The following is a 26,422-nucleotide window of genomic DNA, read 5'->3' as shown; positions in this document are numbered from 1 at the left end:
GTGACCGAGACCAGTCTTGTAGGTGGCACCATACATAGCGACTGAAAACCCAGAATGAAGCAGATCCCTTCGGGTCTGGGTCTGGGGCCTGGGAGCTGAGAGCAAGGCGCAGGGCGCTGGGACAGGGTAGCGGTATGAGCCCACTCCCCTCCCACCCCCGCGCAGCCCCCACTCAGCTTACATGGCCCGCATGTTATTTTCTGGGAGCAGTGGGATCTCCAGGACTTTGGTGTTGGACAGGATGGCTTCGTGGCTGGTGGTGGAGACAGTTTTCCCCGTGATCCGATGGACCTGGTAGAAGGCATGGGGCCGCAGCAGACGATCATCCGCTGTCCCAATGAACAGCTGTAGCGTGAGCGGCTCATTTTCCAAGTAACCGTGTAGCTGGCAAGAAAACAAAGAACTCCCAGTAAGCACCACGCACAGAGACAGTGGGGACCATTTGTCAGCAGGGAAAGGATCAAAAAGGACGCCGTGCCCAGTGCCAGGGTCCAGTCACTCAGCTTCTTGTGATATAATATTAGTACTTCTTAAAATTATAAACATAAAACACAACCAGGCATAGTGGTGCACACCTTTAATCCCAGCACTGGGGAGGCAGGAGCAGGTGGATATCTGAGTTCAAAGCTAACCAGAATCTACACAGAGAGTGTCTGGACAACCAGAGCTACACAGTGAGCTCCTATCTCAAAATATAAAATAAAGCCACGCGGTCTTAAAGGCCCTGGGAATATAGATTAGAATTTGAACACATGTTTACATACACACACCAATGTACAAATGCACACCTCACACGTGCCTTTGCCCATGTATAACCAGGCTGGTAGTGTGCACATGGGCTCACATGTATTCCTAGAAGCAATGTGCAAATGTATACACATGTACACCATCACACATACACATCATATACACAAGTTATACATAGTTAAACATGTACAATGTTACAGACACACACACACACACACACACACACACACACACACACACACACAACTGTCTAGGCCATCCCTTCACGACCATTCTGTATCCCTCTCTTCAGAAAGAGGTGACAATAAATGTGCTATCAATGCCAATAGAGCTGCTAACCTCAGGACCGGCTAGTCAGATAGACAGGGTGTCTTTGCAGCCAGTGATAAGACGCCATGACACTACCCACGCCCAGAGTCCGTATCCATCCCACCATATTGAACCAGGACATGCTTCTTCCGGGCCACAGGTGGGGTCCTACATTTCAGGGGACATCCATAATGTGGGCCTCGCACTAGGAAAGAGCCGCCCTTCAAGACGAACAACCAGAGTTTAGAAGTGGGTCACCCGGTGTGAAGTCCACTTTCCTCTGTCCTCAGTGTACCTTTCCTCCTTCCACAGCTGGTCCTTAGCACCGTGTGCCCCAACTCCGGCACTGCCTCTGGCCATCAGCTCATGAATGCTGGGACCAAGGCTCTCCACCCTCCGGAGACAGTGGACAAGGATAGCCCCTTCGCGCTGTGCCAGAGGGTGCAAAGATGCCGCCGTGGCTCTGTGAGGACGGGGGTGGGGTGGGGGGGACTGTAGGACTCCAATGCCTGGGACCCGCTTGTTCCCACAGGGTGTGCCCACTCTCTGACCTTCTGATGTCTTCCCTCGCTGGGCTAACTTCAAAGTCTTAGAAATAGCAGCTGTGACCCAATGACAACAGGGAGTTAAATTCTCTTTTCAGACAAGTCATAGCCACACAGTGAGGGAAAAGACCAGTGTCACTCAAAGTCCATCTAGCCAAGAGCCAAGGACCTACTCAAACCCTCCATGAACACTCAGGCGTGATACAACAGCTCCTCACAGGCCCAGGTGGCCCGCCTGCACAGTGACCCTGGTCCCAACCAGAGGATCCTAGGATAATGTGCTAACCCAAAGACTCATACAAGCTGAGGGAAGTCAGCTGGCAGCCATGGCTTTGACTCCCTTGTCGCGCCCCTGAGAAGCTCCCCTCCAGGCATTCGGGTCAGAATCTTGAGATCTGCCCACCCCATGGGCCAGAGCGCCCCGCTGCCCTGAAGGAAACCTGGGTTGGATGACATACATTGTAGCATGCAGTGGCCTGCGTGGGGCTTCAGGGACCCAGTCTATGACTTAAGTATAGCCTTCTCTAGTCACTGTCATCCACTTTACCAATGGCTAAGCCCGCCGCCCCTCGTGGCGGCCACAAAGGAACAGCCTGGCCCTGGGTGGGGCAGAGGGCTGAGGGCTGCAATGTGGAACTCAGAGCCAAGAGTGACATGGAGGTGGAACCCTGAGACACATTGCTGGGGTGCTAGGAGTTTGGTTTTAGAGTGATGAGCATCATCATGAGAGTGATGAGCATCACCCCCAGAAAGCACGCAGCCGGCTTCGGGGGACCCTGAAACAAAGACAGCGAAGCCCTCTGGTGGAACAGACTCTAATGGAAACAACCCTCAGCCACAGGAAATGGATCCACAGATCCTGGGAAAGGGAAAGGGGGTAACAGGGTTGAGAGGGGCTACAGAGGTCCCAGGCTTTATCTACCTACTTCTCGCCTTTCCAGTGTAATTCCAGCCGTATGGGCTGACAGAGGATTGTGCCTTTCATTTTAGAACATGGGGGGGGGCAATGAAACCTAGAAACGGGGACCAGGAAATCAGACAGTGCAATTAGCTGCTGCTGGATTTTGATGTGGGCCTTCGGGTGTGGGGTTTTTACAAGGCAGTGGGTCTCCCACATGTCCCGCTCGCAAAGGCCTCAGCCACCGCCTCTGGCCTGATGCATGCCGAGTGGTTCATTAGGAGAGGCACAGGCACCGTGGCTTTCATTAGCTCCTATGATCCACCAGCATGTGGCTCATGGCCAGTGCCGGCCCTACCTCAAGATGAAAGGACTGGGGACTAAGGCTGTAGTTCAAACAGGTACCACCCAGATCCTCAGGTTCAATTATCAGCGCACGGCCACCAGCAGCAGCAAGAAAATGTGCTCCCTGCTCACCATAACGGGGCAGAGGCCCGGAGCTTTGTTCTCTCAATAAGCAAAGGAGGCCAGGTGCGGTAGGAGCTCCCCAGAGGGCTGGAATGAGAGCGTACTGCTTCCACCGACCTGGCAGACCTGCATGTGGGCTGGGGAGGACCTCTGTCCTTTTCCTGCTGATCTGGCACAAGGTGAGAGCCATGGGGGAAGCTGGAGTGCCAACTCATCTGAGGGCTGGTCCACACCCACTGTTCTTTCTTCAGCCAAAGCTTCGGCTTTCCCAACTCCAAGCTCTGTGAGGCGAGCGGGAACTTACTTTCTGTAAGTTTACAAACTGCCCCCAGCCCAAGAGAGTCCTCGGTACAGGCATGCAAGGTTTTGACTTGAGAGTGTGAAATGACCCAGAGACCTCTGTGCCCATCCAACGGTCTGCGTCCGTCCGCAGCTCAGCTCAGTCCGCAGGAACCATCCCTCCACACTGTGTTAGCCAAAGATGCAGACGCTCCTCTGGTTCCCCTAAAGGGAAAGGAACTATTTCTGAATTTGAGTTGCCAGAAAAGAACCCTGTCAGATGGCCCATTGCTGAGCAGTGTTCAGGAGAGAGGTCTGTACAGCCAACAAGCTGAGGGCCGGGGATGGGGCTACCCCACCCCTCTGGGGATGTGAGGAAATCTGGGGGCTGCGAGAATCAGTGGTAAGGGATAAATCCCCATGCGGGACAGCGGAGGATGAGCTCGCAGCAGTCTGTGCCGATGATGAGGCTGAGTGCAGCAGCCACCCGTCCTTGGTCCTTGTGGCTGATGTCATAACTGTGGATACGAGAGTCTATGTGGCAGAGATGGGTGGCGTCTGCTGTGGCATGCCTGAGTGACAAGCCTGGATGCATGCAGAGAGACCTGGATGCCAAGAGAGACCTGAGCATCACTTGGGGGGGGGCATGAGTGTCAACCCCTGTATGAGACAGTTTACATAGCAGTGTCATCGTTTCTGTGTACACACAAGAACTCCTAGACATGTACCCCATCTATTTTGTACCATGGGTCAGGTTGGAAAGATTTCTCTCTGGGCTTGGGTCAGGAGCTATGGGCCAGACATCTGTTTCTACTTTGTCCTGTAGTCATAGCATCCATGACCTTGATCACTTCAGACAGATTCACTAACCACCTGTGTGGGTATGTTCAGGTGGGCTGTGTACCAAGGGCACATATATGTGAGTGTGGAAGGTGCCTGCTGATCACAGGTGCCCAGTCATCCTGAGACAGCAACACAGTAGAAATCCTTGCTTAAGTCTAGTAGAGCCAAAGAGTACAGGGATCTACTCCCAGCCCCCTCCCCCAATGTGCTGTGGGCTTGGTTGACTGAATGAAGATATCATAGAGTCTCCCATTCAGGGCCATCAGCTCAGAGAGCTACCTACCTGTGCTACCTTGGGCCAGCATGGTCACAGCTGGTACTGTCTAAATCTTCAGGAACAGGGTGCAGAGCACAGAAGTCCTGGCAAACAGTGCCCAGAAGGGTTGGCAACCAAGGTTGGTTGGTCCAGGCCCTTTGACGCCTGGGGTGCAGGTACTTGCATCTTGCAACATGAGGAATCAACTAAGAAACCATTGCTCTGTATTGGACTAGAACAGTTTCACAATGTGGCATATTAAAAATAAATAAAAATAAGAAATTCAGAGACAAATTGTGCCGGTTAGTATTCTATACTGTGAAATTTAACACAAGTCTCTATAAATGAATCTATGACCCAAACCTTCTCAGAGGGTAATCTTCAGAGTGGCCCAAGGCTCTAGCCCAGCCTGGCTTGGGTCAGATGACTTTAAAATGACAACTAAAAATTCCCCCAGGACCCCTGCTACGCCAGGCTTCTTAAGGGATGGAAGGCAGTGAACACGGTATAATTTTATCCTTTAGAAACATGCCATTTCAGTGAAAATTGGAATATTTAAGGCTTAACCTGGGAGGTAAATATCTATTATTTAAAGCACGAAGTTCACTTTAAGAAAAGAAATCTAAGCTGCTTCACACATCCCCCTGCACGGGCCTTCTGCCTCTGGCCTCTCACAGTGTCGGCCAGAACAACATTTATAAAGTTACCTGTCAAACCCAAGTCTCCTCGGCTTCCCTCTAAACGAAACAAAATGCATTATTCCATTTGCAAGGCGTAAGCACTCCTCAGTTTCCTGCACATTAAAATGTTTGTTTTTAGCTTCTGTGCCACCTCAGCACTTACACAGGGAAATGACAGGTAACAGACCGATGGAGGACAAATTTATTCAGGGTTGGAGTCGGGCCAGCATGCACACACACCTTCGTAGGCAGTGGAGGGATGATCTGAATTAACGGCGCCAATTAACTAATGAAATGAGTTTGCCTTTCAGCCAGTCATTCTGACTTGGTTCCCAAGCAGAGGACATCGTCATGTGACATCCTTCTACCAAGACATAATGCGCACTTGAAACGATCTCCTTAAAGGGAAATTTGCATTTAACACCCTGACTAACATTAGCATGCCACCATGTCCCAGAAGAGAAGAGAAATCAATAGGTTCACAAACTGGTCTCACGGCTCCTCCTTCTGGTCTGCAGACCACACCGAGGGTGGGTTTCACTATTTTTTAAACCCTCTTCCCTCTACCTGGTTAATTAGGGTTCGTGTGCTGTATTCACGTTATCTCAGACTGTTTTCGGGCCCAATGCCTCATTATAAATACCACAGCCAGGAGGCGGGAAGTTTTCTGTTATTGGGAGTTCTTATTTCTCTCTCCTGGAGACTGCAGAATGCTGGTCTTCTGGCGGCACAGAGGCGCCCTGGGAATTTACCACTCTGCCCTGGAGAGCCACAGGAACTGGGTCTGACCCATCTTCCTGCCTCACAATGGAAGAGGGTAGGAGCCAAATGTCACGCTACCACACCAGCTTTAGCTAGAGGCACAGACCCTGAGGAACTGCTGCTCTTCAACACGGGTGACCCCCTACAGGACAGCCGGCACAGGGCCATCGCAAGCTGTGGAAGGGTTTGTCACTCCAAATGCCTCCCCCCCCCTCCACCCCGAATGCCTGTCTGGGAGGAGAGAAACGGTCATTGAGGGCAAGACTCCTCACAGACACTCAGTAGGAGAACTGAAATACAACTGTGGGGCCCGGTTGTGTGGTGCAAGCCTATAATCCCAGCCCTGAGGAGCTGAGGCAGGAGGATCTCACATTCAAAGCCAGCTCGGGCTTGAGAGTGCATTGCTGGCCACCTGGAGCAATGTGACTGCTCTGCCAAGATTAAACGTTAAAAGGGAGATTAGGGAAAGAATCTGCCCGGCATATACTGCAAAAACAAAACAAAACAAAACCAACTTCTCCTGCTCAGCAGCACCTGGCAGGATGCCAAACAGACACGCTTGCCCTGTTCTGCATAAGTAGGTGGGGCACGTTACACGATTAGACACTCACGGCCTGAGCTGCTGTGTCCCAGCAAATGGGCTGCAGGACACAAGGTCCCAGGGCTTCCCCATGAGGCAGTCAGGCCTTCCGGGCCCAGCTCCCCAGCACAGAAGACAAAATTTTATCCTCCCTGCTGCCACAGAATTTGTGGCTTTCAGACTGTTACAAGTATGCATGTTTTGTATGTCTATGCAAGCATTTACACATGTATGAACATGCAGGTGGGTGTAAATATGACCTATGTGGGAATTGTATATATGTGTATGTTATGAATGTATGTGTGCATGTCTGTGTTTGTGTGTGTGTATGGTGTTTGTGTGGTGTGTGTGTGTGTGTGTGTGTGTGTGTGTGTGCTTTGTGCACCTGATCCTGGATTGCATGAGCACACACGTGTTTTGGAGCCTGTGCATTTGCTTCATGCATATGTACCTACCTGGGTGAGCAGGCACATGTTTATGGGAATGTGTGCGCTTATGTGTGTCATGAGCCCACAGTAATATTTAATTTATACCATGTAACTCTGAGGACTCTTCCTATGAGGACACTTATCCTACTGAGGACCAAAACCACATCTGTAAACATGGACAAAATGAAGCCTACAGTTGTTCCCCAGATCCTGAGGGACAGCGGCCAGTATACACATCGCTCTTCCAGAGCGAGCCCGGAGCCGAGGGCAGGCAGTACAGGTGTGTTGTGAGGGGCTGCACGTAGCTCCTTCAGGTCCTTTCATGTACAAACTTTCTCTACCTTTCTGAGAAAGACAAAAAAAATGAAATAAAACAGGAACCAAAATGGGTGTATCTATGTAAATATTTCACGGGTGTGAATGCCAGAGACCACACACACAGATAACGCCTCCTGGGCCTTCACTGAGAATCTTGTAAGTAACACCATCCTGGGGGCTTGATTTCCAATGGCAAAGTAGGTTCCACCTTGCTGAGGGCCTGCGGCTCTTCCAGGCCTCTAATAATCAGTTGTTTAATTTACTCAAAAATGTCTTAAGGGCTTGGGTGTAGCTCAAGTGGTAGAATGCCTGCCTAGGTCGCCCAAGGACCTGAGCCTCACCCCGTGTGGTGAGCAGTGTCCAGGCTCTCCCACCTCCCACAGCCTGTCCCCTCCCCAGAATGTGGTAGTTTCTCACATAAAAGGTCCTGGTGTTGGTTCTCAAGGAGGAAGCCACAAGCCGCGGCTTTTAGAAATGGGCTGTGAGCTTCATGGTTCTCCTGCAGCTTGAACCGACCAGGTGTCGGGGCTGAGCAGTTTTAGAGCCCCAGCTTCCTGTCTTCATCCGAGGCTCTGCACATGTGCACTCGCTTAAGAGCAGGCAGTCCTGGGGCCGAAGGGTCCAGATCCACTCTCTTATGGGGTCCTGGGAAGTGAGCTTCGGCCCCATCCCAGGAAATAATTCACTAACAAATTTTGTGCTTCCTTTCCGGGCTGGGCCAGACAGCAGGTGGAATAGGGGACATGGCGGGCCAAGGAAAAAGCAGTTTCCTGACATTTCTTTTTCGTGAACCACAGACCTCCACAAGATGCGAATTGTTATGACCTGTGAGGCAGGACCCAGAGAACAGCTCAGAGTGGACATCTGAGGGACGCTGTTCACAGCCACAGCCTGGATGCACCTGGGTGTGGATCTTAGGCCTGCTCCTCAGGGAGGCCTCCAGCTCAGCATCTCCTCTCTGCTCCTCATCTCCGCCTTCCTGCCTTGAATGCTGACTCGGGAGAGCGGGAGCCACCTCCCCCTTGCTGGGATACCCCCTCCCTTTACTTGAAGGTTTCTTGGAGAGAAATGGATGGGATCCACCAGATAATGTGGCATTTTAAACCACAGGTATGTGACGGAGTCAGGATCCATCTGTTGTGCCCAAGCCATGCAGACTGACACCCACCAAGCCTGAGGGGTTGAAGGGGCCAGGGGAGAACGAGAGACACAGACTCAGGCAACACGCAGCTGGAACAGACCTGACACCCACCTCAGCAACTACGAAGGAGAGAAAAGAAGGCCTCCAAGGGCTCCAGGGCCTCAGGGTCAGGGATTGCCAGTACAGGCAGGAATCACAGCCCGGTCATACTGGTCAGCCCCATGAATATCAACCTGGGTCATCTCTGTGTTGAGCTTGGCATTTAGCATCCCTGAGGCTGGCCCTACAGATGCCAGCCTTCACCCACTCTCTGTCCACCCAAATCCAAGGAAAGAGGCATCAAAAGCCATCAGACTCCTTTCCCAAAGCTGGCAAGCAGGTACAGAAACTCTCAACATACTCCCCCTCCCCCCAGTACCTCACAGACTAGGCCACAATAGACTCGGGAAGCAGCCACCTCTACACCCTCCTGGGAACCATCCAGGCTCCACAGTGACACTCCAGGCTAGTGTTTACCTTGTACACAGGGCAGAGGCCCCTCAGGAGTGGCCTCCTATACCAAGCTGTTCAGTGTATAACAACATGCCACCATGGTGATGCCAGGCCCAGACAGGCAAGGAAATCCCAGAAAATATGGCTGCTGTCCTGAGCCCAACCCCTCCACTTTGCAGGGTCCAGCTTGTGGCTGCCAGCGATCTGGTGAGTTTTGCTGTTTACAGTGTGGGTCGCTGATTTCAGTGGCCGTGCATTAAGCATCCATGGTGCATATGGGAGAAATCCTGACCCTTGCTGTTAGACTATTAGAACCCCAAGAATGCCGACGGAGGATGCAGGGCTCTGGGAATGTGATATGAAGGACTGAAGATACTTGAAGCTCATCAAGGCCTCTCATTGCATTGGTACCACGATGCCACCCCAGATCCTGCATGTCACCTAGAGGGGTACTGGCCCCCAATCTATTTCTCCCCTCAGCCCCGAGGTCCATGCGGAAGGCATCTGCCCACATGACCAGTACGGTAGCGACTGGGTGGCTACCTAGGCCAGGCCTGCAGCCATCTGTGCTGCAGCTACCTTCATCCACACAAGAAGGAGCCCAGCGTTCTCCCAGGTGGCAGAAACCAGGTCAGTAGATGAGGGCAGACATACAGCAATAGTCACCCTCCATGGTGAGCCTGAGTTGGGGGCAGTCACACAACAGGTTCAGAAAACACCAGTCCGTCCAGGCTCCTGAGACAACACTGTCTGCAGTCACAGCTTCACACCCGCTATTCGTATCTTATCCGCATCTGCCCAGCTGCCCGTGGGCACACCTGTGTTGCCTATGGGTGCTCGGGGTCAAGGAAAGCCACACGGTCATCAGGACGAGGGTCCATGCACGGCCAGGAGCCAGCTCGAGACACGCCTCTTCCTGCTGTCACTGTTGCTAGAGGTGGGTGGGGACTCTTTTGCTCCCTCACGCCACCCGCACCCAAGGATGGTCTGAGACCCTAGGGTAGGAGAGGGGTTTGACTGAACCTGTCCGTCCAGACCCTCACTAAGACTGAGCCATGATGGCATGTGACTAGAGAACCATCGGCAGGTTCTGTGACCAGGATGTCATCATTTAAACTCTCCCTAGCCTGGAATAAAGAAGCCATAGCTTCCAGGTAAGCCCTGGGGACTTGGTGATAGGCTTAGAGGCTCCTTGTCTCAGGGGCAGAGTTCAGCTTGTAGCCCTGCCTTGCCTTTGCTCCCAGACACACATGGGGCCCTCCCTGCCTCCCACTCTGCTGGACCGTAGGGCTTTGAAAGGAGCTCACAAGCAGGTGCTAACACCTCATATGAAGCCCCAGCCTTGAGTGCATGGCGGAACTAAACAGACACTAGGGTTTTTGTTTTGTTTTGTTTTTTTCCAATTACACTACTGTAAACTGAGAAAGCAGACAGGACAATCTCCACTCCACTGTCACATTGGTATGTGAGTTGTCCCCAGATGTCGTCCCATTATGATAACTCATCTCTCGCCACCAATTGTCTGTTGACCCTTAACTTTGCCACCAGGAGCTTGTGTAGTAAGCAAAGCTGTAGAGTGCTCAGAAGGAATTCTCATGAAACCCTTGTGTTTTCTGAGCAATGGACATAGGTACTGAGTGCATGAGCAGAAGGGAGAGGCAATATGTAGATGATCAGGAGAGTAGCCTGTGCGTGGAGAGCAGGGATGGGAGAGTCAGCCTGTGCACAGAGGACAGGGACTGGAGAGTCAGCCTGGGCGGGGGGGGCAGGGACTGGAGAGTCAGCCTGTGCTTGGAGGACAGGGACTGGAGAGTCAGCCTGTGCGTGGGGGACAGGGACTGGAGAGTCAGCCTGTGCACAGAGAGCAGGGACGGGAGAGTCAGCCTGTGCGTGGAGGACAGGGACTGGAGAGTCAGCCTGTGCTTGGAGGACAGGGACTGGAGAGTCAGCCTGTGCGTGGAGGACAGGGACTGGAGAGTCAGCCTGTGCGTGGGGGACAGGGACTGGAGAGTCAGCCTGTGCGGGGAGGGACGGTGGAGAGTCAGCCTGTGCGTGGAGGACGGGTGGGCTGTGCGTGGGGGACAGGGACTGGAGAATCAGCCTGTGCTTGGAGGACAGGGACTGGAGAGTCAGCCTGTGCTTGGAGGACAGGGACTAGAGAGTCAGCCTGTGCACAGAGAGCAGGGACAGGAGAGTCAGCCTGTGCACAGAGGACAGGGACGGGAGAGTCAGCCTGTGCACAGAGGACAGGGACGGGAGAGTCAGCCTGTGCACAGAGAGCAGGGACGGGAGAGTCAGCCTGTGGGGGGGGGGGCAGGGGGACTGGAGAGTCAGCCTGGGCGTGGAGGACAGGGATGGAAGAGTGTTTGCACTGAAATGTCCTGAAAGGAGAGAGGACTCCGTGCACTATCCAGGCTGACCCATAAAACATTAATTCAGACCTCACGCAGGTTGGCCAGCACTGGGCAGGCCAGGGCCAGCGTGTTTCTGCTTTGGGGTCATGGCTGCAGTTTAATCTCTGCGATATGCACGATTTTAACGGCTTGCTGCCCCAGGCAGAGCCAAGTGCTGCATTTAATGCCCCACCCCCACCCCTGCTTAGATTAGAACACCTGGCAAAAACCCCTGACTGGTCCCTGAAGGACGCAGGCCCTCTGTTAGCCTCCAGGTGTATATATCCCAGGGCAGAGGCCTGGGAGACTGGGGGAAGTAGGCTCACACACGACAGAGCATCCCCGGCCACTAAACCAAATGATAAGGTGCCTTCTGACCACAGGTCAGACACCGCTCTCCAACCACCTTCTCACAGTATTTTTACCACGCTGAACCTCCCCTGGACTTGAGGAGAGACACCACCAAGAAAGACAAGTAATTATAACAGCAGCCTGGCTCGAAGACAATTTTAACAACTTGAGAAATGCAAGTCATCTCCCGGTAGACGTCCTCGGCTGTCAAACGTCTTGTATGATAGAAAAGGCATCTGCCATGAATCGATATGGGGGGGGGCGGCACAATCTAAGTGACCTCTGAAAGATCCCTAGGCCTTGAGACCCCATTGGCCTCTGCCTGGCCCCTGGGCTCAGCACAAGCCAGGGCTTATCATGGCTTCCTCGTATGACTCTGCCTCACTTCCTTTAGATTCCCAAGTACCCGCTGTCTGTGTGCCCTGAGAGTACGTTACTTATATCCACACTGAGTCTAGGGTCACCTATGTGAGCCACTATCTGTGTCTCTTTGATCTGAATCCTTCATGGCCAGACAGGGGCTACTCTGGTCACTGTCCTAAATGGCAAGTCCTGTGCTGCAAACCTAAATGTTAGGAACTGACCAGTTTCTGAGTGTTCGTATTTCAGTGGCCTATTAATTATTCAAGCAGAGCGGGCCTGTGTGTGATGCAGAGATGCTATCAGGCAAGCCATTCTGGTGATTGGTAAACAGAGCTGGATGCTGGGACCCCCGGGGGGGTGTGGGGAGGTAAAGGCAGGAGCCACAAGGCACAGTACCCTCCAGGCTAACCTACACATCCTCTGCCTCACTTCTGGAGAGTCTGGGTCCTCTGTCAGTGGTGGTCAAGACCCAACACACACAGAGACCTGACAGCCAGAGGCCACGTCAAGGTCAGGAGGGTCCTTGCTGGATAGGAATGCAGCTCAATAATGAAGTCTTCCTGTGGGGAGCTGGAGAGGCCTGCAGCCTAGAGCACTGGAGGCCTGTTCCACCAAGGCGAGTTTCAGAGCTGAGGGAAGTGTAGGCCTTTTCTCACTGATTACAGTGGGACATTGGGCCCACAGTGCACTGTAGACAGGTGTAGGAGCCTCTGTCTTGGTAACCAATGTGAGACAGTGGTAACTGGGGGGAGGTAAGGGAGACAGCATGTCGGTGAGAATATTCCCCCACAGACTTTGCAAGGACCACGTCCACCTAGGCACTGCAAGGTGGCTCCTGAACTGGTTCTGGGAGCCGCCAGGAGAGCCCTTACCGGCCCCTCCTCGAGTCCAGGATGACCTGTGGCTGCTCGTTCTGAATGGGCATGACGTCCCATTTTTAGATAACATCAGGTTGTAAAGCCAGTGTCCTTGAAGACTGGGTAGCTTGGTGACCCTGGAATGGCTAGTGGGAGCCTGTGGCCATTTTGGATACTCAGATCCCAGCATGAAAAAAAAGACATCTAGGGACAAAAGCAGATGTGGCACCTTCCTGAGGGGTGGGGAGAGGGGGTCAATGAGCCCGAGAAGGGAACACGGATCAAAATAAAAACCCTAAGCCTCCCACCAGACGGCTGACTGTTTAGGCAGGTCCTTCACAGATACCAGCCTCTCCACTGGGAGACAAAGCTAGGCTAGATGCAGCTGCCCCTTCCTTTTCTGAGTGCATGACCTTTGACCCTACCATTATGTCTGGGCCCTGTGGTTCCCGACAACACATACCAGGGAGAGGATCAGTGACCGGAAGCCTCCTCTGGACCCCAGGTCCGAGGGCACACCTTCCTCCCTCTTACCATATTGGGCACTACTAGAGCTGCTGTCTTTAATGGACAAACTTCTTGAGAATACGACACTGGATACACTACAGAGACAGTGCTGAATGAAGGGAGGCTTCTAGGAACCCGTGTGTGAGTGTGAGTGTGTGTGTGTGTGTGTGTGTGTGTGTGTGTGTTAGGAACGCAGCAGACACTGCTGGTCACAAAAGGTTTGTGCAGTGGCTGCACACCGGACAGACATATGGGCTGGTCTGTGTCCTCACCCAGAGTGCTGTGCAAGGGACCCACCTCTGAGAGCAAGAAGGTTCGGTAGCAGGACCCATGGCACTAAAGCATGCTTCAAAATAACCCAGAGGCTTGGGATAGAACTTTGTGGTTACAGCGCTTTCACAGCAACCAAGAGAATTTTCTATTTTTGTGTGTTTCATAATTACGTGCAAATTCTATTTTTATCTAATTTGTGGTCCACCAACCAAAAAAAAAAAGAAAAGAAAAGAAAGAAAGAAAGAAAACAAATCCCCTAAAATGCCCTCTTTTTAGCTGTTTGCCTCACACTAGCACAGGTGTGAGCTTACTCTGTGAGAATATTCCAGAAAACTCCTCGGGTTCCTAATTCCTCACAATGAGGCACGTGACAGGACCTGGCATTTTGGTTAGGGGTTATTTTCTCTTTGCCTTTCAACTCTGTTGAGGAAGGGCTGGCTTATTCTATGGAAGCAATGCCAGCCTGACCTGGTTTTGCCACCTTTAAATAATGTAGACGGTGCTTCTTAAACATTGTTTTACATTTTACCATTCCTCAGAAACGCCTGGATTTCCTGAATATCGTCTGCACCGACAGACAAACGTTTTCCCGTGCCCAAGATGCCGGGAGCCCGGTTCTCCAGGGGCAGCAGGACAACCCAGTGCCTGACACACAGGTAACGAGTATCAGGGATCGACACACAAAAGTTCCCCAAACACAGGGCTCCCCACACGCCTCCTGGCTTTATCTCCCCCCCACCCAAGCAGCGGAGATTCACACAACCACCGTCAGCCAAACCCAGAAGGGAACAGACCAGAACCCTTAGCTTCGTCTTTCTGAAGAAGGCATAACACTTGCACTCCCCGGCCCTCGCCCAGGACCCCCTTGCCCATACGATCCAAGTAGGTGGAGGAGCCTGGCCATTATCAATCCACTTACCCTCCTGCCTTTCCTTAGCGGACTTGTTTCCCCTCTTATTAAAGCCGGCTCCATTCAGCAATAATGCACTTTCATTCAGGGAGGAGCGCAGCGGGGAAGGAGAGGTAAATACCTGTAGTTACCCTGCGCAGCTGAAGGCCAGCTCCTCCTGACTTCCACCTGGGAAGGTAGGAACTTAAAATGCCAAGCCGGCTGCTGTGTACTACTGATGTCCCCTGCATTTTATCACATCAAGCTGCTAAACAGAGTGGGTATTAATTGGCACCGAGCACACGGGCCACAAATATCACCTTTAATATCACCCACAAGCCCTGCTAAAGTGCTTAGTTTCTGCACCTCGCCTGGCTCGTTCCATGTGGCTGATTGCTGCGTTGGCAAACAGCCATTTGTGTCCACGGCCTCCTGCCTTGGCCAGCTTTTTATTTACCCAAATGGAATAAAATAAAAGTACACGCTTCCCTGCTGAGCACCCCCTCCAGTCTGCATCAGTCCTGAAATAACAGGGTTGGGCACCCAGGTTTATGATGTTGGGGTATTGGGATAAAGAGCTCTCTCTAACACCGTGTGACGAGAGCCAGCCAGAGAAACAAGCACTTCTCTGTGCCACTTAAGGCAGTAATGTCCGGGGGTCTAAAGCTCACAAGGTGACAGGTGTGACACAGGGAAGCAAGGGACCTCACACTGATGCCCAGGTGGAGAAGGTGCTAGCTGGGTCTGCGACACTGCTGGACTTCCTAGTTTCCAACGTGGCCCCTGGCCAGCATGGGTGAGCAACGCATCTCCTTCCCCAAAGTTTCATAGGTGTGACTGTGCCCATGTCAGCAGCCTTTCCCTTCGGAGCTCCTTCTCCTCACCTGCTCCCTACCCCAAGGCCAGGCTCATGAGCGTAGGCTGCCCACCAAACCCACGTATGAAGTGTGGGTGGGGAGTGTGATCTGGTCCAGGGGCAGAGAGTTTGGAACAAGAAGAATACAGCTGCAGAGCCGCTGATACACAGGAGTCTGCTTGGGGTGAGTTTTAACACAGTTACAGAGTAAGGAAAGGCACTGTATGGTTACCCCAGGTAGCTCCTGACTCACCAAGGTCCCACTGGGCATCTTCCCTTTTACTTTCTGTTAGTATGAAAGTGATAGCCACACAGAAAAACTACACTTTGAATTTTGCTCAGCCAGCCTCTCTGTGACGAGAAGCGTGGGTGACGTTCTGCCTATGCTGTGCCTGTGCGAAGACACATGGTCAGTGAGGTACAGTGAATGTATCCTGACTTCTGGCATTTTCAGTCTATCAAGGGTTCGTTGGGGGGCATAGCCTTTCTGAGGATAAGGAGTATCCCTACTCGGAAGGAAACGGGATGTGCTACACAGCTAACGTTGAGCTAACTGGCTCTGAGGTGGCTGTGTTTACAGTTTGAGCAAAGTTCCTAGCTGCGGATCCCAAACGGTTTTAGACTGAGAAATGCCAAGGCATGGGCTGTTGGCAGGTCACAGCAGACACCATACCTGCACGATGGGGTGTCCTCCAGCTGAGGCCTTCACAGCCCCCCGGCTGCCTTCTGTCTCATAGTGAGCCCTGTGGTGAGACTTGGGCTGCACCTCGATCCGAAGCTCATACGGCCCAGAGTGGGATGGCAGCTGCCAGTCAAGGGCGGGCAAAGATGGGCTGCAAAGGAACACAGGAGCTTTAAGTGCAGGTAGACGCCAAGACACAGCTGCCCAAGCTGTCCCCGAGCCACTGTCAGTGGGTCCACGCTGTCACGGTGGTTCCCTCAGCATCCTGCTGCGGAGGAAAGTCTCCATAGGGCGTGGTCCATGGTGACTATGTCACAGCTTGCCAGTGCTTCATGAATAAAAGAAATCAGCCAGTCTTTAAAAAACGCTAACCAAAACTACTGCCCGGAGCTATGGAAGAGGCATGGATAGCCTGCTTGTAGCCAGGGGAGCCACCAATGGGATTCAGGGCTCTGGGTACCGTTTGCTAGGAAGCCCTGAGAGGCACCGCTGGCCAAATGGAGCTCTGGGGACAAGTTCCCCTGCAATGCTGCGTTATAGCAGACCCAAGAGAAAGAAGGACCTGCTAGACTCACTTCCTCCTCTACACTGGCAAGTCCCTTGTTTCCATTCCAGGTCTAGCAAGATGCACCTGTGTTTGTCGCCATGTGGGAACAAGCTGGGCCATCCGTGCAGGGCCTTGACTCACAAACACACAGTAGTGAGTGCACAGAGTGTGGGTATTTGCCTAGCATGGAGAAATGCTCATAGCCAGGCTTGGTGGCTGAGGCTTCCGGGGCCGCATTAAAGAAGGGGCAGGCTTCCTGATGCTTGAGGTGCAGCCAGGCCCTTGGCGGGCGGCAGCTCACAGTATGCCTGTCAGGGCCATTTCCTGTGTATGTCTCACACCCCAGTTCCAGCAGCTGTCAGGCGGAAGGAAGAGCCACAGAGCAGAGAGGGCTTGGCCGGGAGGGAGGCTGGCATCCTGGAGAAGGTGCCCCATGGGAGCTGAGCAGCCTCTTGCTTCCAGGAGGGGATGTGTTTCCAGGGCTGTGCAGCTACAGTCCTCAGAGTCAGAGGCAATGTGCGCCCAGGTGTGAGCCAGGAGAGGAGGCAGTGCAGGGCAGTCCACACCTGTGGCTCCTCTTACGTGTGCATGAAGTGTCTTATACCCTCCTCCCAGAAAGACAGGGAAGGAAACAAAAGCTTCACAGCAACCAGAATGAGTTTCAACCCCTAGGAAATTCTTGAGAGACAGACAGACAGAGAGAGAGAGAGAGAGAGAGAGAGAGAGAGAGAGAGAGAGAGAGAGAGAGGACAGATAGGGCGAAGGGTGGCTGTCAACTCTGGTTGGAAATGTTCACTGTAAATCTCACATCTCTCAAAACCCACAGGACTGTGCCTCCGATCAGGGATGGGGACCCGGATGGAGGAGGAAATGGCTGAATACCCACTGCCGCCCTCCTGGGGCCTGAACTGCGGGGTGTCACCATGATTCTGCTGCCCACGACATCAGACCCACCCTCAGCTCAGTTCCACACCTTTGAAAGTCACATTCACTGCTGCCCAGGGGACAAATGGCTGGGCAGGGCCCCAGGAGCCCTTCAAGTCATTCGAAGTTTTCTGCACACTTTAAAGTCCTGTATCATATACCACCAATATAGAGACACTGTCTAAATAAATAAATGGGTGTGGGTATGCAAGCACTTTACATAAAACATACAATCTGGTATCCTGAGGGTTTTTTTTTTTTAAGATAAAATTTTTGAGTATCTTACTGCATTGGTAAAAAAGAGGTTTAATCGCCACACATTTTATCACACAAATATTACTTTATAGCTGGGCTTTGATTACTACCTAGTCCATGGCTAGTATAAATACAACTGACTTGATGTGCACGTAACTGAATCAGGGACTATATCTTTGCACCACCCTGAACACAGGGTCAGCATCTTGGGGTTCCTGAGGCATTAGCCTCCTGCCCCAACCCAACTTGTCATAACATCAGCCTGACATGTTTTGCTTATTTCTAAAACTGCCCCCCAAGAATGGTTTCATGTGCTGCTCTCTGCTCCTCCATTCAACCCTTGAATTCAAAGCGGAAAGCAGTGGATGGTAGGCAGAGAATACGCTTGAGTGAAAACAAGACTTCTGGTCGACCAGAAGTAAAACTGGGAATATCTGGCCCCTAACCCTCTGCTTAATTTTGGTCCTGTGTATTGCTGAAGATCCGCTGGGGCCCCAGGACCCTTCCCATGGCTTAGCCCCCACCCCAACAGAGGCTGGCCACTCTGTGACACCGCCACTGTCAGTTCCATGCGCCTGGCACCTCCATCTGTGATGAACAATCTCATGACGCCACAGGGGGCGTGCCGGGCCTTGCTAACTGACACCAGGGCTGGAGAGACGGTTCAGTGGGTTAGAGTACTGCCTGCTCTTCCGAAGGACCCAGGTTTGATTTCCAGGTCAGACTGCTTATGACCGCCTCTAGTCTTTGCAGGCATTAGCACACATACTCTTGCACAAGTGCGCGCGTGCACACACACACGCGCACACACTCTTAAAAGTAATAAAATAAATCTTTGTTTTTTGTTGTTTGTTTTTGCTTTTTTGAGACACGGTTCCTCTGTATTGCTTTGGAGCCTGTCCTGGGACTCACTGGCACCACCACCACCTGCTTGTAATAAAGTAAATCTTTAAAATATTAAATTAAAGCCAGGTGCCGGTGGCGCACGTCTTTAATCCTAGCACTTGAGAGGCGGAGGCAGGTGGATCTCTGTGAGTTCAAGGCCAGCCTGGTCTACAGAGAGAGTTCCAGGACAGCCAGGACTGCTGTTACACAGAGAAACCCTGTCTCAAAAAAAAAAAAAAACAACCAAACAAATAAACAAAAAAAAAAAAAAAATCAAATGAAGAGCCAGAGAGACAGTATGGCATCTAAGGGCACTTGCTGGGAAGTCTGAAGACCCGTGTTTGATCCGCAGCACCCACGTGGTATGTGAAGGAGAATCTACTCCTGCAAAGTGTTCTCTTTCCCGAACGTGTGCAGTAACATACCCACAGAATAACTAAATCACTATGTAGTGACAACTGAGAGAAACACGTTACAGAATAACTCATGGAGGTGAGCCTCCAGACTGTGTTTGGGCCGCGCTGCCGGCTAGAGTGCATCAGACTCACAGAGCTGGAGCTTTCCTCTGCCCCACAGGCCCCACATCAGGCACCATTGCCCCCTCCTCTCAGCCTGTTCCAAGCAAGTATTCAGGGGTTTTGAACAGATTTAGACTTTGCCCCCTGGATTCTTGCAAGAAGTTTTGTGTGTGTAGTTTTTCCTCGGTGCTGGGGTCCCGAGGGTTCTGGGTGACAGAGCAGTGTGGCCACTGGCTGTAAGGTCTGAAGGGACCATGGCTAACGGTCGCCTCCATGCTGGGGGAGGCAGAATGGAGGGATAGGCTGCGTGGGAATGATGGGCAGCTTCCCCTGATAGCTGGGCGAGTCAGATCTTCCAGAGTGCCTGGTATTGGTCTGTGGGCGTAGTGCAGGGAGAAGCCACCAGCTCTTCCGGTTTGAATCACTGTTCCCATGAGAAAGGGTTCCGCCTCCCACTGACAGGAAGCCCTGAAAATGCTGTTGGCACTCAGGTCACAGCACAGAGACCAACTCCATATGCGATCACAGACCTGGTTTCTGTCTCTACAAAACTCACAATTCCCAGCTCCACCAACTCCCTGGGGTGCTCATCTCTCCAACTGGCCCCTGGGGTTGCCAGTATCATCGGCCTTCTGCGCACCCTCAACACCTCATCCAGCCCAGCTAGGCTGCTCAGTAGCACACAGGTCCTCCCTCAAATCTTAGCTCCTAGTCCTATCACACAAGCACCACATCCCTTGACTGGAACCAACATGGGCCTCATCTGAGCACTCAGAAGACACCTGTGGGTAACAGAGGGTTTGTTGTTGTTGTTGCTTTGTGCTTGTTCTGAGTTCTGCCTTTCTCATTTCTCCTAACACAAGGTCCCCGGGGGAACTGGCAAGTGCAGCTCAAGGAGCACAGGTGTTACTCACAGCTCAAAGCCAAGGCTGGGCAGATGACAGCCAACGAGACTCAGAGCCACGTGCTTTCCTCTCCCTCTCAAACTCCCAAGCTACCCTAGGAAGGGGCCAGGGCACGGCCTCACAGCCACCTTGTGTGGGAGATAGTGGAAGGGTTAGTGGATTAAAACAGCCACTGAGTACCAGGGTTACCAGAGGGATGCAGACATCTGCCCCCACAGACATGCAAAGGCCCCGGGTACCACAGACTCCAAACCCAGAGCGCTCTGGGGGCCACACCAGTGTGACAGACAGAACAGCCAAGTGACACCTTCAGCAAGATCCATATGGGGGTGTGAGTGTCCGGGACAACTTCTGCCAGGAAGAAAAAGGAGAGGAAAGCAAGACATGGAGAAGCGAGGGAGGGAACGCTGATTGAAGAAGGGGACCCACCCCAAACCCGCGTCCAACGACTGCTAAGAAAATGCCAAACCAGGAAGCAGGAAAGTCTCTGAGTCTGAGGCCAGCCTGGTCTACAGAGTGAGTGCCAGGGCAGCCAGGGCTATACAGGGAAACCCTGTTTTGGAAAAAACAAAAAACAAAAAAACAAAAAACAAAAAACAAAAACAAAAAAAAAAACAAAACAACAACAACAACAAAAAAAAAAACAGAGCAAAGATCACAGAGTAATGAAGTAGTTTTGTGCGAATGTGCTAAGGTAGAAGACGACCTCAGGTGTTGGTCAGAGACTTCCACTTGAGACAGGGTCTCTTGCCTGAGGTTCCTGGATGCATGCCACAGCCCACACACAGCCCTCTAAAGAGAAGCCAGTCTCTACCTCTCATTTGGCCCAGGAGTGCTGAGGTTATGGGTTCACACTACATCCAGCTTTATGCGCAGCCTGAGAGCCCAACTCAGGTCCTCATGCTGCGCTCCTCGGCTTTCACGGAAAGTCATTCCGCTAGCTACAGGCACAAAAGTGAAATTACTTCAAAGTATTACCGAGTATCAGAGCCCAGACAGCACACGGTTTGCTTAGACAGTTTGGGTAAAATCCCTTTCAATCCTGAATCTCCCGTAGTTAAAAGCGCCATGTGTACCTGTCCTGGGGGTGGTGGTGGCGGGTGATGTGAAGGCTATGTATGTTTCTATCACCCTAAAATCCAGGAGGCTTATCTAACCCTAACCCAAGCCTAAAGTCTGCCCATATGAAAGCAAATGGAAGAAAGTTAAAGGGAACCGGGAACTTCACCTTTATAGCACATTGCCTCAGAGAAAGTGAGAAGGAAAGAGAGAATGGGGAGGGAGGGAGGGAGGGAGGGAAGAGAAAGGCTGCTGAAGGCTATCAGTGCACTTGGCTAGTCCTATAAAGGTTGGGCCTCAAGGCCTCCATCCAAGGCCAAGTCCAGGACCACCCAGTAACACTGTCGGGCGTGCACATCTGGGCCACGGCCCCCTAACCACAAGACTCTTGGCCTGGGAAAGCTCACCTCACCCAAGAGGGGCTGGCCTTCCTAGAGGCTGACCCAGTGCCCGGATAGAAGAGGACCGGCAGCCACCTGGATGGACGGCCTAAGGATGGTCTGATGGGGAGCAGATATGCCTTCCTCACGGTACCCGAATGTGAGTGTCACCACCAGCAAGTTCCCGAGTCCCTACCTTTCCCAGAACAAGCTTGGAGGGCCTCAGGGACCACAGGCCCCAACTGCCAAATGCTTAGCCAAACATTTCCTCTTGAGTTGGAAAGGGTGAAGTTAAGAATGAGGCCTTACTAACTGGAACACCTTGGAATATTCTAAAGGCTCCGGAACGGCCCTGTCCTGGCTGGAGACTAGTGACTAGTCATCCTGGGCATGCCACTAAGAAGTGGCTGTCACTTCTATACCCAAGGGGAAGACAGGTGTTCAGCTTTGGCCCCAACCCCAGGTGTAAGCAGGGACAGGGGAGGAAAATGACCTAACCCCCAACTTTTCTGCCTAGAGCTGGGCTCAAGATAAAGGAGCTGCCCTCTGCCTGCTGCCAACATCTGTGGTTCAGCCTCTACGCAACGGCTGGGGGATGCAAAGCTCTTCCTGCTGTATTAAGTCCTAGAGAGCATTCTGCACTCTGCCCACCCAGGTCCCCGTGCTGGCCTCGTAGATGGATGGGGCATGGGGGCAAGGCATTTTAGGGACTCTTGCCTAGGAGGTGGGCAGAGCCCAGCAGGCAGGCAGCCCCTGTAGCAGAAAGCAAAGTACATGCCTGACTCAGGAGACCAAGTCACGGTCACAAATCTGGAACTTGCAGGATACAGACAGTGGACATGTGAGTACATGCATGCAACTGTATGTGTGTCCAGGCCTGCATGTGTGTATTAAAAGTGCAGATTTACAGACTTCATACATTGGCTGCTCTCTGATACCTCACCATGAGGGTGTGGAGTATCTCCAAGGAAACGCTTCTTCCAGCTCTTTGGACACCCTGCCCTTCACCCCCAGACCTCCCTGACCCAAGGACGTCCCATGAGACTCCTCCTGTGCATCGGAAGCTGGAGAATTGCCCTCTATGGCTTAGTAACCCATCGTTGTTCAGACAACTCTTGCTATCTGGTACCCATGTGGGTGGAGGTCAGAACTCAAGAGCCAGGCTGAATCTCCAGGCGCCTCGAGACCTCTGAAGGGTCTCTGCCCTGTCCACCTGCTTCAAGCTGGAAAACAGAGAAGAAAGGAAGGAAGGAAGGACAGATGGAGAATGTCTCCCAGGAGGATTCCTGTGGGAAAGGAACTGTGTGGCCTTTCCTGCTCCCTCTGCCCTGGAGCCGCCCAACTTCTGCACACCCTGCATTTCTCGTGTGCACCCACCTTGGCTCTCCACACCGAGCCTGTCTCTATCCACTGAGCAACTCCTCGCAGCTGCAGCTGGTCCGCCCGCACTCGCATCGCTGATGTTTTAATAATGAGAATGCTGTAGGCCACACCTGCCATGAGTTACTTATGAAAAATGAAAATCAAAACAAGCTAACACAATGACTTGGACGTGTCACGAGTGAATACAGAATGGAGGACAGGCAAGTCACAGGACACTCCTGCTACTTCCTACAGCTTGGTTCCCTAGTGATGCTGAAATGGTTGCCGGTCAAATCCTGAATGCTGGTTCAGTCTGTTCAATATGCTGCCAACCCACGGGGAAGCCACTGCCATTTATGGTCATTTAAAGCAAGCTCCCTCATCTCAGCCCAGATGCTCTGAGATCTCACAAGGCAGATGCTCCTCAGTCATCACGAGACATGGGACAGTCTGGGTCCCTCGGCCAAAGGTTGGAGAACCTAGACATGCTACAGACCTTCTGCCACCTGCAGAATCAACACCTGTAGTCAGACACACACATGCACACGCCTGCGCACACGCGCGCGCGCACACACACACACACACACACACACACACACCACGGTGTTACAGCTCTGTGCCTAGCTTAGAGATTCTAGGCCATTAGTGTCACTGGCTGCCCAGGGATCCTTGGTTCTAGAGTAGTTCCCAGGTTATCGTAGCAAGTTACTTACTACCTGGGGCTCTGGACACAAACTGCTGCTGCACTCACCTGCGTGAGCAAGCTGGGCATTTGCATGGGTCTCAAAGTCCCGCATCATGCTCATCCTAGTGGCCTGAGTGGGTCTTCTGGAAGCAACAGCCATATATCAGGGGCATCCCTGGACAGCCAACCTATGCAGGACCGCCAATGTCAGGAGCAAAGGTACATGGTCACTCCTATGCCAAACCTCCGGGCACTGTTTGCATCTGAATAATACCTGCATATGATCATCGTGTCCAAGGGGAACCTTCCAATGGGGCTGGAGCCCTCGCATCTGCAAAAATGACCATGTGTGGTGAGCAATGTGCACACGCCATGTCTAAGCTATCACGGCAGGCGAGTCCTCCCTTTGCCTTACAGGTGCTTCACCCAGCAAAGGTCTGTAACACTCCCCTGCACATGGGACTCAGGGGATGTGGTAAGTGTTCTCAGATTCCCATACCAGATGGAGCTTCCCTGGCTACTCTTCCAAGTACAGTAATGCCCATCCGACACTAGGCACATGGCTCCTGAAAAGTCCAGGAGAGACTTCAGAGAAGACTATACAAAGGTAAACAGAGGGTTGTGAAGGTGCAGTCAGTCAAGTGTGGGCTCTGCAAGCCCAGGACCTTAGTTTAATTCCCAGAACTCACATGGGGGGGTGGGGAGCCAGGCCTGGCTATGAAGGCAGAGACAGGTAGATCCCTGGGGCTCAATGGACTGCTTGCCTAGCCTACTTGGCAAGCTTCAGGCCAGTAAGAGACTCTAAAAAAAAAAAGGAAGGAAGGAAGGAAGGAAGGAAGGAAGGAAGGAAGGAAGGAAGAAGGAAAGAAAATAGTGGTGGCTAGAGCCTGAGGAATGATAGCTAAGGATGCCCTTTGTTCTCATACACCAAACACACACACACACAAACACTCACACCACACACATACACAGAAACATAGATACACACATTCTCACACCACACATACACTCATATTACACACATACACACCCATAGACTCACACCACACACATACACTCATATTACCCACATACACAGTCACACACACTAAGCCCCACTGTTTTGCAGCTAAAACTTGTCTTAGAAGGCAATGATTATTTCCCAACTGAGTTTTATGCCAAGGCTAAGACTTTGCTCCACAGGCCACCTGACTATAAACCCACAGCTTTTCTCAGATGGCAACATGTGAGCAGAAATTTGACTGTTTCATCTGCGGCTGATGCATGTGGCCTTGGACACTTCCTCCCAGCCAGGGTTTAACAGTTTGGGAAGTCTGAAAATTCAAGAGCCAGAACACTCTCAGACCTAACTGGGGACAGCCAAGACCAGGTACGGCCTACTTTCCCCATTAGGACATGAAGTTGCATTTAGTATTTGAGACCAGTAACAATTAAGGTCTAGGTGATTGCACTTAAAAAGCCTGAGCTCCACTAGGCAGTGGTGGTGCACACCTTTAATCCCAGCTCTTGGAGGCAGAGGCAAGTGGATCTCTGCGAGTTCCAGGTCAGCTTGGTCTACAAAGTGAGTTCCAGTTCCAAGACAGGCAAGCCTGTTACACTGTCTCAAAAAGCCAAAAATAAGAATAATAAAGCCTGAGTGACAAGCTCAAAGATGGGTGTCATCTTATTTTCCCCTGGAATGCGGAAGTGAGTGAGTTCCCCTTTCTTCAAAGAGAGCTGAAAGGGAATCCAAAGGCCATCGTCCCCCACACTGACAGAGCTTGGAGCTTCGTGTTCACAGCCTCCCTGAAGTCCTAGCTGAAACATCAGGCCAACTTTCCAGGCAGAAGTAAATGAGGCAAGACCCGTTCTCCAAGTATCAAACCGTGAACTGATACCAGGAACAAGATTCTAAAATCAAACAAATAACAACAACAACAAAAATATTCTAAACATCTCGGGCACCCAGTACCACTGCGGAGACACAATGGGAGTGAACAGAGGGTTCCATAAATAGCCCCAGCCAGGTCTTAGGTGCTCTGCCCGGAACCCCAAAGGTGCTAGAAGGCAGTCTCGCTCTCTAGAGCCTGTGAGTTCTTGGGCTCTGGCTCTCCGTAAGGAGGCCTGGTCCAGTCTTGCCCTGGAGCCCCTATGCCCTCCCAGTATTACACAGAGCTCATGTGAGGGCAGACCCCATGTGACAACTTAGAGTCAGTGACATCACAGAGGTTGCAGGCTTTGGGATCAGCTCATCTTGAGCACCTGCCCTGGCTCTATCAGTTATCATCCGGCCACTTTAACAAGGGACGCCCTTGGTGTTTGGTCCGTGGTGATGAGGTGGCTGTGTGAAGACCTGACATAGCCTGAGCATCTCTACCCGTAAGTCCTCCTGAGATGTGGGTGGTGACAGAGCCTTCTGCCCACCCTTAAACCAGCCCTGTCTCCTTCCTTCTCCAAGAACCCAGAGACACCCAGTGTCTGTAGTACAGCAAGAAGATAGTGTGGTGCTTCTTGATGTCCCCTGCCCCAGGGACATCAAAAGCTAGTTCCAAAACCAAGAACAAACATCAGATAGCTCTTGAGAATACAAAGTGTGCAACCATGGACCCATAGCCTGTGGCAGCCTCGCCCCTCTCCACCAGAGCCTCTGCCTGGATACATTGTCTGGCTCTACTGAGTGGAGCTGCTACAATGCTCGTCTCTATGAGTTCCCAACACCAATCACTAACTTTTCCCAGCCAGTGAGTAAGCATCACCCAATACCTCACTTTGAAGTCGCACACTGATGAGAGCTAGCGGGAGAGGCAGGAGAGTCAACAGGCATAGTACCTAGGAAGGCAGCCCTTAACGACAGCTAAGGTGGCGACATGCATAAGAACCGCTTGGAAACAACATGGCACTAAGTTTCTCCCTAGAAAAGGGTGGCACTCAAGGGACACGTGGTACTGGGCACTGGATGTCAAGACTGGGAATCCTATGGCAAGGTACTAGGCATGTACAGACAGA

At 52.1% G+C, this 26,422-nt stretch overlaps 2 protein-coding genes across 5 annotated transcripts in view; one reads left to right on the top strand and one right to left on the bottom strand.

The window, feature by feature from the left end:
- The window catches only part of Pard6g (par-6 family cell polarity regulator gamma), a 1,244,350-nt gene that overhangs the window by 532,812 nt on the left and 685,116 nt on the right, over window positions 1–26,422 (top strand). The window lies entirely within an intron of this gene.
- Window positions 1–26,422, bottom strand: part of Nfatc1 (nuclear factor of activated T cells 1) — a 107,391-nt gene that overhangs the window by 60,516 nt on the left and 20,453 nt on the right. For all 3 annotated transcript variants that reach the window (XM_051202237.1, XM_051202240.1, XM_051202238.1), the window contains exons 3-4: window positions 15,909–16,068; window positions 182–384 (exon numbers count right to left, since the gene is read on the bottom strand). In XM_051202237.1, coding sequence (XP_051058194.1) covers window positions 182–384; window positions 15,909–16,068 — 363 coding nt within the window. The remainder of the gene's footprint in view (window positions 1–181; window positions 385–15,908; window positions 16,069–26,422) is intronic.

This window comes from Phodopus roborovskii, unplaced genomic scaffold, assembly GCF_943737965.1.
Source record: "Phodopus roborovskii unplaced genomic scaffold, PHOROB, whole genome shotgun sequence".
NCBI classification, from domain to species: Eukaryota; Metazoa; Chordata; class Mammalia; order Rodentia; family Cricetidae; genus Phodopus; species Phodopus roborovskii.
This window is presented reverse-complemented; position numbering and strand designations above follow the sequence as displayed.